Source organism: Taurulus bubalis (assembly GCF_910589615.1).
Source record: "Taurulus bubalis genome assembly, chromosome: 2".
Classification (NCBI taxonomy): domain Eukaryota; kingdom Metazoa; phylum Chordata; class Actinopteri; order Perciformes; family Cottidae; genus Taurulus; species Taurulus bubalis.
Window position 1 is genome coordinate 17,709,838 of NC_136590.1, and position 15,323 is coordinate 17,725,160.

The 15,323-nt window shown below is 40.8% G+C and overlaps 1 protein-coding gene across 1 annotated transcript in view; it reads left to right on the plus strand.

Moving 5' to 3' along the window:
* Positions 1–15,323, plus strand: part of pemt (phosphatidylethanolamine N-methyltransferase) — a gene marked incomplete at both ends in the record, with an annotated part of 38,715 nt that overhangs the window by 11,944 nt on the left and 11,448 nt on the right. Inside the window, 2 exons of the mRNA XM_079237770.1 lie at positions 7,602–7,717; positions 13,780–13,925. Of these exons, the coding sequence (XP_079093896.1) occupies positions 7,602–7,717; positions 13,780–13,925 (262 nt within the window). The remainder of the gene's footprint in view (positions 1–7,601; positions 7,718–13,779; positions 13,926–15,323) is intronic.

The window sequence follows — 15,323 nt, forward strand, 5'->3', positions numbered from 1 at the left end:
TGAAGACGAGCATAACACGTATCCTTTAATGCCGCTTGACCTTAAATGACTGATGAGTGATACTGAAGATTACCTAAAGATAACAGTAGCTTGTCTTTGCCAATAATCAAATACTTTATTGTGCATATGTATTTGGTTCAGTCAGGTCAGAGACATTCAGATAGATATTCATGTATTCAGTGAGGAACGAAAGATTAATTGCATATCATTCATCAAACATTTAATGTTTTAATTCATTGGACTCAATCACACTAATTGCAAGGGTGATCTGACCTCAAATGTACTCACTCGTTGTAGGCTGATGTTTTTGTGTTAGTCACACACAATTATTTTTCCTCAGATCGGGCCGCAGTAAACGATCTGTTGCTCGTTAAACACTTTCATACTTAAGGACTCAGATTTATTGTTTGATTTACAAGTTTAAGTTGAATGACACAAGTTTTGGCAGCTGTTCGTGCCTTTTAATCTTCAGCACCGCAGATACAAAATTTTTTAAAGGGAAGGTTATTTCAGGTAGACAGAAGTTTTGGGAGGAACATGTTCTTTAATTTACAAGAGGACAACTAAAAGCAACACAAAAACAAATGTGTCCCTCGCTCTTTACTGCCCCATACAGTATATTGTCTGACACCGTCATTGACCACCCTACGTTTGTAGCTGACTTTCCTGTGCATACTTTTAGTTGACATAGTAGAAAATAAACAGGGGACCTTATCATATGTTGGGTAAATACGATTATGTATATTGACATCCAGGTATCCCCATAGGTTCATCCAGGTATTCTGTCAATGGTTATAAACATACATACATAACAAACAAGCCACAGTCTGTGACCAAATCCTTATGGTTGCTATAGAGTGCATTTCCAACCCTGATTTATTTTCATATATTTTAATATTTAATTTTTCATTTTGATTTTCTATCATAAAATTGCTACATGGAGAACCTGTGTGGCCATCATCTTTACATTTGCATGTATTCGTCTTGCAATTTCGCAGCCTGAAAGTATTTCAGCTGAATCATCGTTAATGACATAATCGGGGTGATACAATAGGTTTGACTTTTGCCTCTGCCTGGAGGCGGAATGTACGCAGTCACAATAGAGATCATAATTTCACAAGACTTTAACTCACATGAAAGGGATGTTTTAAGGGCAGAATTAAATGATGGTTATTGCAAGATGACATACTTATTGTATATTACCAAACCAGTAAAACTACTCAGAGTAAACTCTTTCTTCCATGAGCAATGCATCTGACTGATCTCTTACAATGCTGTGGATGAAAAGTCAACCTGATAGTAGCAATAGATGAAAAGTCATGTGGTCAAGGACCAAAGGGGTATACTTTTAGAATAATGTGCCTGACCAGCAGATTTTCTGGACATCTGACTGTTAGATAATGAGTAATTCATGGAAAGCTCATGAAGTGTCCACAACGATTAGGGTTCATCTTCTGAGAAGCATGAATTTAGTGGAGCATGATTTGTTTTCAGTGTAACCCCTAAAACTTTATTTATTGTATACAACTGAACATTTTAGCATGATGGGGGCAAAATGGGCATTATTTGGACAAGAGGTGTCAAAACTTTTACCTGCTGGGTGTGTTACAAAGTGTCATGGTTATCCATCCAATATTGGTTTCAGTCTGGACTAAAGCGGTGGACAAATGGGCTGACAAAAAACATTACCATCCCTAGAGCCACACTGCTAAATAGATTAATGTGTCCTGTCCCCTGCATTTGATCCATGTTTGTTTATTTGGAAGAACATGTGCTCCCAGTATTTGTCGTTGACAAAATCTCCATTAATCCAAAAATATGTAAATGTTTAATCAGTGTTTTCTAAATTGAAGAGGATTTAATCAGGGTGTCGCTGATGTGGATGCGATCCGTCTATGTTCTTGTTCTCCCCTCTCCTCGTTACTCCTTGACAACATCCATCCCTGCTTTAATGCTCGTGTGTGTGTGTGTGTGTGTGTGTGTGTGTGTGTGTGTGTGTGTGTGTGTGTGTGTGTGTGTGTGTTTTAATTATGCCAATTTCGGTTGTCAGTGAGTGTATTCTCGACGTGTGGATACGGGTGTGATGAGGTGCGGTTGAGGGTGCAGTGGTTCCCACAGGCTCTTATGAGACAATGTGGTGTGGATCTCAAACCATCTCGGGGGCATGATCTAAAAACATTTGAAAGTTAAATTCATCAATCTGATTTACTTTGAGACTAGATCGTTGAAGAACGTCATGCTCTCGTAAAAAAATGTGATGCTTAGTACATTTAGACGTACAGAGAATACTGTGCTGAAGTACAAATTGCGGGTGCTTGTACTTTACTTGAGTATGTCTATTAAATGTAACTTTTCATAGGGATATATTATATATGTACACTTTTTTAACACTTATTTTACAATATTAATTACTAGTTTGGATACTTTGCAATATAAAATGTAAATCAACTAATTAACAATAATGTATTATTAAATTGTATATAGCCTAATAAGTATATAAAGTAGTTAAAATTAGCTCCACCTTTACCAGCTGTTGTTGCCACTAGCAGCGTCCAGTGCACTACTCAGCACAAAGCATATTGGAAGACAAAGAGTGTGATTAAGGTCGTTGGATTGGAGGCCGTCAGTAGCGCCAGTGAAACAGTGAAGCCAAAGGGTTATTACACATAGCTTGAATAGGCAGTTGCTCGAGGCACGATATATGACAAGAAAAGCACGTGGTGGAGCGACATTATGAAGTCAATAAGAATTCATCTATGCAATGACGTGGTCCCACTACAGACAGTCGAGAAAGACCAATGATTAAAACACTGGATTCGATGGATGATCTGCCGGGGTAAAATGACTTAAGCCAAACTGCCATCCCGGCATTATAATAATCATTATCCGATGATTACCGTAAATATATTATTTGAAATCGGCAATTCTGCATAATGAGTATACTTTTACTTTTGGTACTTTGAAGATATTTTGTTACTCATACTTGTAACATTTTTAATGCAGGACTTTACTTATCGGAGTATTCTTGCAGTGTGCGCATCACTGCTATGGAAATGTGCACGTGGAGGGCCAGCCCACCGATCAGGAAGTGGGAAATATTTTTGGTTCATTGTGAAACTGTGGCAGAAAAACAAAATATACTTTGGCGGGTCTTCACAGTCTAGACAATTAATGGAAGCATCTGGGATATTTTTAGCTTTACGTTCCTGTTTTTGTCGCTCAGAAGTCCCCTCCCCCACATGTCTTCCTAATGTCCTGCATTCAAGCCCATTCGAGTGTCTGTATCTCAGACTTATTGAAGCTGATGGGTACACAGTAGGAGCCTGTTACCTAATCCTTGATTGAATTTGTCTTTGAGAGCTGCTAGATCTGCCAAGCTGGCGCCACTCAGAATACTCTCCTCCTCATCCCTGCATTCTGTTATTCCCATGGCTTCACTTATGATTTGATAACAGCATCAGCAGTCTGTCTGCACCTGAGTATTTTTAGTTACTCATGAAACATCCAGATTTACAGGAGCTTGCAGTCCCATTGCTGCTTAAGTCTCGAACGCAGTGGCACAAATTACTTGCTAATGTGGTTGGTGGAGGGGGATTGTAATGTTTCCCACATAATAAAAAGTGAGCCCTTTGACAGCAGCCGTTTTAGATTAATGTAGGGATGCACCAATCTGGCTCTTTCTATATTCTTAACCTGGATTTTGGGTCTTGGCCTATACTGAGTATCGATCTGATACCAGGGTTTAGTTAAGGTCTAGGCCTCACTGTGTGGAAATGACTAGGACTTTTATGTGTAAGACAACATCAGTCTGGATGTATTGCTAACATTGCTTTCCTGACTTTCTAAAACAAAATGTATCAAATAGATATACAGTTACTCAATATTTATTTATTCTGAAAAAAAATTGTAGACCAGCAACTTGGTTAAATATCTTCAAAGTTTACTAGAACTACAGTTAAATTATAAACCCTTTTAATGCAGCAATGTATTGGTCAAAGCTAAAACAGGGCTTAAACTTTGAAAATGTAACATAGAATTTAATTGAACACCCATTGACATTATACCAACCCAGCTATTTGAGTCAGCTCTGATTATGGTGTCTCCTTAATTACAAAACAGCCATTTTTGGTCAGGTTCAGCTGCATTCAAATAAAAACTGAAATGTTTTCACACAGTATATGTGTTTGCCAGTGCATTTGTCACTCTGCGTTTTCTTCTTCTCGTTCCCTTTTTATGCTGTAATCACTCCATCAGTATCTCTGTTGTCCTCAGTAGGCCTTACTTTGGGCTGTTCGCATAGATCTTGGGTGGTTGGGTGTGTGCGGAGGTGAGAGGCGTTTAATTCCACAATACTTAAATCACATGGACCTACAGCTGAGCCACTTCTTTGTTGGAAAAGGAAAATGTCATTGTCATCGGTCACAGCATGTGTAATACATTGCTCGTGGTATCTCTTTCTAACTCCCCCTTTTTTAAGTTATACTTCAACACAGAGTCTTTTATCTTCAGTTGGAACCTGAGCAGAAGTTTGGTTAAGGGCACTTGAATGGTAGCATTATGTATCTCCTCTTCCTTTTGATATTTAATTATTGTATCACACTGATGGATTTGAAGATTATTGTGTTTGTTATCAATCAATAATAGGAGACAGACACTCACACGGAGTTGGCAAACACTCTCTGTCTCTCTTTTACATAAGACAACCTGCCCTTTGTGGTTTTTAAACAAGGAAAATGACTTTTCCTTGGTTAACTCATGTCACCTTATAGAACTTTTCAAAGACTATCCACATAAGTATGTAAGACGTAGCATACCTTCCCGTACTTGGATACTTTGGACACAAGGAGTCTGAGAAAACCACTTTCTCAGTAAGTCTCCACCGCATCAATTGGTGAGGCTCCGAGGTTGTCCGCTGTGGGCCTGCCTGGCATTATCTGTCGGGGTTTCAGCAAACCTGTTTCAACATTAGTGAGTGTAATGTTGAGAAATTGTCTGATGATGAGTATGAAGTCAACAGTAACTTTAAGGCTGTTAATGCATTGTGTGCACACACACACACACACACGCGCACACGCACACACAAACTTAAACTTAGTTATCTCTGCAACTACAACGTTTATTAACTTCATTTAAATTGTTACAATACTACTGTAACCTCTATGAGAATCTTCTCACAGAGAAGATTAACCTATGTTTAAAAAAAAAATTAAAGTAACTGTTAAGTTTAAGTACTTGCATAACTTTGTGAACTTGAAAATATATACCTTACAAACCCCCTATTTGTACCTGAAAAGTCATAAAATGGCCGCAGTTTCTTTTTACTTTCGGCGGCAGATTTTTTTTAGGGCTGAGGCTTCCCTGACCGGCAGGTGTTTCTGCATCCGGGTCATAGAGCACAAGCAGAAGCTCCCGCACATTTCAAGTACCAGCATGCATTTTTTTTACTGAAACGCCTTCCCAATATGCCAAAGCTTTGTTTTGCAGTAATTTTCCTAATCTTTCCAAAAAGGTGTGAAATTAGTATGTGGGATGTTGTTAAAGCCCTGAACCATGGAGTTGGAAAAACTCGGGGACTGCTCGAGGAGGGATTTTTGGTAAATCTTGCTAATATCATGCTGGATGTTCATAGTTATTATCAAAATATGTTATAAAAGTGTGTTTTTTGAAAATATTTTTTTTTTTTGAAAAACATAATCTGAAAAAAAATTATATAAAATAACACAAGTTTTAACACTAATTTGGGGTTCATACGACTACTTGAACACGGGGAACAAGAGGTACAGAAGGAACAACTGTGGGGCTGTATTGATTGTGACAAGTCGCTCCGCCGAGTTTCTCCGCCTTTTAAAAGTAATATATACACATTTTTATTAACTCTTTCACTGAAGCAATATAGTTTAAATTCTTTAGTAGATGGTTCATTTTTTAACATCCCCAGCTACAACATAAATATGCATTTGTATTTGTAAGGCCTGGAGACAGAGAGGAAATGGGGATGAAAGATACATCAAGTGGAACATGGAAAATGACACTTGAAGATGTAGTTCTGTACCACTAAGTACACTCAGGTTTAACGCTTCATCGACTACCTTTTATTGCACTTGAGCACTGAGCCTGACCTCCTGTCATTGCCACAGGCTGCTTTGTGACTAATACTCCAGTGGTGGGCCGTCAGGGCCTGTTAAGCCTTCTCTGCTGGCCTAAACAGAATCACAAAGTTTAAATTTACATATATTTTTTTTATAATGAAAAGTTATAGCTATTTTATAGTTTAATTGTTTTTCACAAATGCACTACATGAAGTGCACCGATTGACTGTACAACCGCGTCGCTGAACTTTTTTTTAAGGAGAGCAAATGGACTTTGTCTTTAATGAACAGCATCTGGTAAGTTTCCTGCTTTTTGTGTTTTTTCATCTGCAGTGGCGTTGTGTTGTCTATGGTGCGGTTTTAAGGGGTTGGGCTGGTCAGGTGTGTCAGTCAGGACGCACAACAAACTAAACAGGCAGCAGGCGTAGTTGCCAAATCCACGGCCCGCCACTGTAATACTCAATACTCTCTTGTTAGGTTGCATAAACGATAAGAATGGTTTATATTTGAAGTGTGAAGTGCAGCTTGGAGAGATGTACTGTCAACATATGTAAATTATGAGCAAGAGAATACAGCTGCATGGTTATCCCTTATGTACCAGCCGTCTTTGGGAAGTACACAAATCAGAACAATATAAGCAGATCATTTCCTCAGCAATGAGCTACTGTATAGGTCCCTGTTTTTTTTTTATTGTCTTAAAAATACACTCAGAACACTGAAAATCAACTTTATTTTGATTTAAGCCTCCATATACCAACAAATAAAACTAGAAAACCTAATGAATTCATTTGTACCACCAACCATTTAATGCTATATAAATATCGCTCCAAGCCTTGATCTCAAGATATGTGAATGAAAATTGGTTCTGTTGGAACCCACAAGTCCGATGTCCGATGCCTGATAATCGCGTGCAGTTTTGGGGAAAACCATGCAGTTGTTTGCATGCAGTAGAAGCCATTTCACATGACACCATTTTGATACATGACACTGTAAAATGACATCTCGGATAATCACAGCTATAAAACCACAAACATATAGTTTAACCGGCTCTCGATTCCAAGGTGAAATGTGATTGTGAGCAGACTCTTAACAAGCAGCCCCGCATGCGCTCTGTTGCTCTGCCTACAGCCTTCAGCCTAATGCTGGAACACAGAACACAGGAGCTGTGCAATGAGAAAATAAGCTAATAGGGAAAAATAATTATAATGTAGTGTGTTTGTGAAACAAATTATAAAATAGCTATAACTTTTAATTATAAACAAAAAACATAATAATAAAACATTTAAATTTAAACTTTGTGATTCTGTTTAGGCCAGCAGAGAAGGCTTAGCAGGCCCTGACGACCTTTCCGCCGTGCAAATTAAGGAGTGCAAATTCTGCTCTGCAAATTAAGGAGACTAACACACCCCCCCCCCCCCCCCCCCCCCCCCACCCGCAACTAATTGATGGGATTTTTAATGATTACGCCATCATCCCGTGACCTCTGCTCTCTGTCTCTCTGTCATTTGTCAGGTGGCGAGATGGGAGCATCGTACACGGACCCTCTCCAGGCTCTTTGGTAGCCCCTACCTGGCCTGTTACTGCCTGGGCTTCGTCATCATTCTGCTCAACGTGTACCGCAGTCACAGGTGAGTTTTCTGCTTATTTCACTCAACTCCTGTCATTTTTACCCTCCTCGTTTCCATCCAGATCACCTCACCTTTGATCAATTCAAATTTGATCAAAAGTGCTTTTGATCAACCTACATGTCTAAATACATATGCAAAGTATTTCTAGCGGCCCTTCACACTGGGGGCGGTGACATACAGAAGCGTGCTCATAAAATCTTGTTGTGTCACAAACACATGTTGCTGCTGTCAGACGGTTCACTCACTCTTGCTGCTCTTCTTAGTTTAAAAGACTCAAATTATCTCGATCTCTCCTCCAGTCAGTGAACAGCTCCAGAATGTGACTGGTTTTATTCCTCTAGAATCACCGTCTGCACTGTAACACTCTTACTTTCACTTTGTTGTAACTACAGTAAATGATGTAGAGCAGTTTTTAAAGCCACCCCGACCGCCTGACTCACAATGTAAACTACAGAATGAAGGCCCGTCTTATATTACTTTCCTCTGAATGACAGTTTCTACTTTCGTGGTGATGCTAAACACTGAACTCAGCTGAGCGGCTCTGACCAACCTGTCTGCTCAGCTCTTAGCATGTAGGAGTCCATCTTTTTCACTTCCAGCCTGTTTCTCTCTGTCACCCTTCTTCTTCTCCATCTTCCTGCTCTGCTTTTGTGTCCTTTTTTCTTCTCTCCCACTGCTGCTCTTATCTTCCTTCCTCCCATCCTAATCTGGATGTGCCGGTGTCACCCCACGCCTGCCTTCACAGAGCACCCAGTGGAAGTAAACACTCCCACAACTCCCACTGTGGACCAAAATGATGGCAGAGCACCCTCTACAAAACCATGCATAGGACAGCATGCCGGTGTCAGAACCTTTTTTCAGATTTTGTTTCCGCTCTGATATGTCTGTTGCTGGGCAACAACACTTTTGGAACAAGCTGCTTTGAAGCGATAATTTGACTCTCCCGTTTTTCTCTTGTGCCTATCAACACACACGCACATAAGGCTCTGCGATATACCGGTTTCAAATTTCCATACGGTATGAATTTTTCATATACCGTTTTTCATTTGGCCGTAACAACTGTTGTCGCTCTTCGGCAGGCAGCATGATTTATTTTTCACCGCTGAGGGCGCAGCGGGCGGAGTTTCTTACGTGACGTGGTTATAACTACATTCCCCATGGTCCTAAGTTTCTCCATGTTTAGCTTCCAAACACCCTCTATGTATCAACATAAAAACAGCTGCTCACCACACGCAACAGCTTTTAAGCATTCCAGCTTCCAGCTGTTGCTGTCATGGTGCAAAGGTTTCTTCCACAGGACAACGTGGCAAGGTAAAATATGTTGTTTACCTCCATAACCTGCGGGGTTGCACAAACGGCAGTAATAGCCTTTTATTCTGCAGCTCTTCGTACAACAGGTTACATATTTACCCTTCCTTCGCCGACACCATTCATTTTCCAGAGCCAGCGTTACGTAACCAGTACGGGAATAAAACCTTCTCAGTTGAATCATCCGCAAGAAAGATGAACAACTGCGTTCGACTGACGTCTGCTTCCTCGAAAGCCGAAAGTGCAAGTCTGAAAATGTCGAGGTCGAAGCTGTGGGCAGTAGCGGCGCTGAGGTCAGAGATGCGGGCCCCCTGGACCCACGGGCACAGTGAATATATGTACCGATGACGTGCCCACTTGACACAAGACCCCTAATCCCAAACTGCTCCAGTGCTGCTCGATGGCCAGCAGGTTGGGCTATGGCTGAACTGGTGCGTTATGTAACTTGTGAGTGTGGTCCGGGCAGAGAGCGTTCTCCTTATTTGATGCTTATCGTCTTCTGCCATGAAGTCGCATTGGAAACACGTAGTTTCTCAAAACCGCACAACTACAGCGCTTCTCTGGAAAAGCATGATTACTGTTTCCAATCCCAACAAACGAACAGACTGATTGACCAGCAGACTAATTGTCCCCCCAGCTCCATTGTTGTGCTGCCTAATTGTCTACCTAATTGACTTACTTATACATTGACTGATTCACTGGCGTGCTGATTAGCTGACTGACAGCCCTTTCTTTTTATAGCTACACTAGATTTATAGGCTGCTTGACAGACGTGCGGGGATACAGAGAGTGTATTGTTATCCGCTAAGCACACAACAGTGATACTCTACGCCGATTATGTTTAATATAAATGAGACATTCAGGGAAAGCTCCAAGGTCTACAAGTCTTGTTTTTTGTTCTTTTATTAACTGTGTGACATTCTTGCTATTAATGAGATAGGAGAATTGGGATTTAGCCATAAAGTAATTATTTTATGAAATGCAAAAGAAAGGTAGACGTCTACTCCCGGGTGTGCAAGCAAAACACATATATACATATGTATGTATATATATATATATATATATATATATATATATATATATATATATATATATATATACATATACATATATATCATGTTAGCTGCTCCAGTTTCACAGTGGAGTCGGACGCTTACCCCTCTTCTGCTTCCTCTCACACCACTTGCGACGCCTCCTTTCCGGGGGAGGAGTGGCAATCCAGTCCGGTGTGGTCGTAGGCCAACGTAGTAATCCGAGCTCCTTGAGTGTTTCTGCTTGTGCAGTGTCCAGAGTGTTGTGTTTCCTTGTCCTGCCGATGATTACCAGAACCTGGCGACTGTAGTTGTATTGTCTGCCCTTAAAGCGCCATTTTACGTGTTTCGGCCAATTAACAGAAGAGCATTAGATCAGTGGATCTAAGAGGTCATGACACATTCAAGTTTTGGTCCGGTTTGTAACATTAACATCTAACCAGACTTCACCAGGCATATGCAGGAATTAATGCGAGCATATGGCACATGAAGCGATGGGGTTTGGAAATCCCAATGTTATACTCAACGTGCAAATGAGGATTTGAAGCTGAAATGATAGGAACAACATCAGATCAACTGACCCGAGGTGTGGTTATGTGACATCATCAGCCGTGCTTTTCTAAGCTCTGCTCTGGTTTCCGAAAGAAAGGTTTCCTTGACGTTCGATGACGTCTTCAGTTGTAACAGTGCGTCCAGCGGACAGCCACACCCACTGACCTCCTTCCTACGTCTGTGTCCCACAGACCTCCTTTCCCGTTTCTTTTCCAATCTAAATCGCAGCAGTATACCTCGCCAGGCCACTTAACAGAACGCCTTTGTGTATAGACGTGGCCGAACAACAAGCCGCACCATAAGACTTGCAGCACAGGGGACCTCATAACCCAGTTTTCTCCTCTTAACCTCAGTCCTAGTTTTACATTGGGAGACATTTTGGTTTGGTCTGCAGGAAATAGAGTATGTCAATGCCAACACATGTTTAGACACTGTAGGGCACAGCAGCCTTACCTAAATTTGCAAGAATTGCAAAATGAAGAGCGTAGACGGTCCAACATAATTAGGCAATAACTAGCAACACTGGTCCTAAAGCTCTACTTTGTCAACATATTCAGGACTTCAATTATTATCCAAAAGGATGAAAGGAACAAAATATCAAAACATGGTTTTCAAAAACTGATTCTCTCAACAAAGCTCTCCCCAGCTGCTCAAGTATATTTTATCTGAAGTTTTACTTCTTATTCAGAAATGTACGAAATTGTGAAAAAAAACTTTCGGCAAATAAGTGGAATCTTTGGTCTCAATTAGTCAGACTGCCGCGTGCAGCAAGTCTGGGGCAGGCGGTGGGACGCCGCTCGCCACTGGGGTGGGAGTTAATATTATATGATACACTCAAGGTCTGGAGATAGTGCACACGTAGGTTGCTGACAGTGTTGACGTCATGGAACCTCACTTATTGGCATGATCCAAAACTAAGAACTTCCCATAGTACGTAACGAGTTTGATTTTTTTGGGATGTCACAATGTGTGTGTGGGGGGAGTACCTCACTAAATACAGCTCGGACTGAGATTTATGATCAAGTTGCTTGAAATATTGTTTGGTTGAAGGCATTAGTTGCACAAAATCAGCAATTTAAGAGCTCACGGACATGGTGATCGGCATTCTTCCCTATTTTCCAACATTTGATACATTTTATGTTATTTCAGTGTATGTTAGAGACTGTAACAGACAGTATAGATGAAGGGACTTAACAAACTGTTAAAACAGTAAATTATAGTGGCATTAACTTTACCTCAGTATTATATACCTGTCTTCTACCTTTGGCATGGCTAGTTTGCATACCAGTTCAAAAATACCCGATCACCAATGGAGACAGCAGTTCGCCCTCATTTCAATATGTTAGGGTAGATTTTAAGAGCATGAGCTTTAATGCAATATGTTTCCACTTCTTTCAAACCACACAGCGGTGTTGAAACAAAGCTAAGACGGTTGTTTTCTTTTTAACTACACTACATTTAAGTAGAGCCATTCTGAATTGCCAAACTAAACAAAGATCTTCGTGTACGTGTGCCAGAGTTTGAATCAATTGTCACATCTTAATGCAAATTCTTTCTCCATGTCAACATAGCGTGTTAGTACAATCTGTTATACACAGGCAACACTAAAAAACAAACTGAGCACCCTTTCAGAAACTCTTCATCCAAACATGGTAAGATAAAATGAAAATGCTCTTACTTGAAGACCAACACACCACCCTCAAATCGCTCATCATTGCCGGCGCAGGTGACATTTGAGTGTGACATCAGGGAAATTTAAAAGCACTATCGCTAACGTGTGACTAACACACCTACAGTCGATGCATTAGGAGATATTGGGGGAGTCGGGAAGGGAAGAGACAGGTATAAAAACCAAATGCTTGATCGTGTCTGCAGTGGTGCTTTTGCTGACAGCCAGGTTAGTTTAATGCATTGAGACTTACGTTGCTGTTTGTTATTTAGCTGAAGCAGTGTACGTTGGCTCCAAGGTATGAAATCAAACAAAGGTGAACAACATGAGTGAGTCACTGAATGAGTGACATTCTCCTGGGGAAAATGTGACTCTCCCCTCTAACATCAATCTTCATCGATTACTCCCCCTTTCGAGGTATTTCCATGCAATGATGTCATGGTATCGCAGAGTCAGTTTGTCCCGTAGCGATGGAGATGTTGTGTCTTTGCACTCTGATGGCCCATGACTGACGATTTAAAAACAACTCACAAACTTCTGCGCTTCCAGTCCATGTTCAATGACACAGAGGTCATCATAATCATGAAGCATCCGCCATGGCTGACTTAATATTTTTAAGCCATGCTAACAGTGTCGATTTACGGTGGCTTAGTCCACCACTTACTGTATGTCCGGACCGACATATCTCAGCAACTGTTTGATGTAGTTATACAGTAAATTTGACATTGGTCATTTGAACACTCAGGGTCCCCAGAGGATTAACCCTAATGATCCCCTGATTGTTCTTTTGTGTCTCGACAGCAATTGGATTGATTTCCATGAAATTAAATTCAGACATTCATGTTGTAGTAACTTGTGATCCCTTCGTTTTTTAAATTGTATTTTGTCCAAATCGTTTGGTTCTTGACCAAATATCAGTGCAGTGTATGATCATAAAGCACTTTGAGTGGCCGGAAGACTAGAAAGGCACGATACAAGTACAAGGCCATTCATCATTTCCAGCATCACAGAGCCTTTAGATCTTAGTTTGTTGACACAGAAGCTGTAGTTGTGGTTACTGTCGCAGTTAGTGTAAAATACAAAAAGGAAATAAAAGAGAACTTTGTGAAAACATTTTGTATTTATTACAATTCACAATTGCCCAGTTTGTGATGTTCATGGAGAGCTCACAGTATTTCACTTGAGTGTTCAGTGAGTATGTTTGTAGTGTACAGTGCTTTAGTAAAAATGTTACTATGACAAGAAAACAAAGTGTGCCGTTTGAAGGGATTTTCCAGATAAACTGGGTTGGCAAGTTCTAAGAACCTATTCTATTTGTTATGTTTATTGTCAGTGTCCAATATTTGGCCTCTGTATTTCTTTCTTCCCTCCCACTTGGATCCACAGTAAAGGTCTTCCACTCACTGTGGTCCATGCCCCTTGCACAACTAATCAAAACCAGGGTGTGAACAGTAAGACACTGCATGAATAAAGGGGGTTGTTATTGGTTTTCTTTTCCTCAGTATGACGGTGGCGATGAAGAACCAGGCCAAGTGGGAGGTGATGGACAGGACGGATGTTTTCTACGCTGGCGTAGCTCTCATGGTGCTGGGCACTGTGCTGGTGGTCGGCAGCTTCCTGGCTCTTGGATTCACGGGAACCTTCCTTGGTGGGTATCAAATATAGTGTCAAATATCAAAGGCACAATCCACTGATTTGACATGTTAAGGCTGGAAGTAGTATTCACTCTGTGAAAATAGTTGTTGAATGACATCTAGAGTATCCAAAGATGGATTGATTTACTTGAGAGAATCTTCAGAGAAATTATATGTAGCCCAATATCACAAATCGCAAATTTGTCTCAGAGTGCTTTGAAATCTGTACAACATACAACATCCTCTGTCCTTGGACCATCACATTGGATAAGGAAAAACTCCCCCCAAAATACATTTTAAATGGAAGAAAAGGAAGAAACCTCAGGGAGAGCAACTGAGAATGGGCAGAAGTGCAAAAGATGTAATATGAATGAATGAATAACACTCTAACATTACATTACATTACAATATTCCTATTTGTTGGCGTTTCGCCTTTGCAAAACAACATTTCCACTGCTATCAAACAACTGTTTACACTCCAGCTCGCCGCACACAAAGGGAGGCACGTGCCTGTATTAACGGGGCGGTCGAGCAGCATTCCAACACTACCATTAATTATATTTATACAACATAACACATAAGGTCTTGCAAAGTTCTTCTTCAAGGGACAACAGAGTGACTGAGGAGAAGCCAGAGCCAGTATCGGTCAATGGACCAGTTTCCCAGGGACACGTGAACACAGTAACAGATAACAGTGGTCCGGAAGACTGAGGAGAGGACAAGGTGTTGCTGCCTACTGCTGTAAAAGTGATACATAGAAAATGAGAAGACGCTGTCTCTTTTTATTATTCACACATTCCAGGAGTCAGGATGCTCAGACTCCTGGAATGTAATATCTGTATATGCACATTGTCCACATTAAGATTTTGCAAGATCAAGCACTTAACCAGATCAGTTGACAGCTGTCTATAGAACATAATATGTATATGTCCATGTGTAATGTACAATTGCAGCACGTTGGTTCCTTTAGGTGGCTCGGGTTGGCCTGATTGGAACGGGCCTTTTACCTGGAAGACATTTTTGACATGTCAAAGTAGGAAGAGCACACATGTAAATAACATTTAATAGTAATTAATGATGGCCGCGTTCCATTTAGCATCGTCATTTGGGCTGCTTTCAATAAGATAGCAGTATCAATACCAGTACCCTCAAAGTGATACTTCATTCCGTACCCATGTGTATTATGGGTATTTCCTGTTGCTGTTGTTAGCACTGCTCGCGCTGTTATCGGCGTTAGCTCCTAGCTACTGGCTCAGACTTCTTCGTGCGCAGGCATGCAATCCTGGCTGGGTTATTTTGGTGGATACCGTACTATCGATTACCGAGACCCAGCCCGAGTAGTCTTGCACCCCATGCAGAGGATATGCCTTTTTACCGATATGTTCCCATTTTGGTAGAAATTGCTCTACATA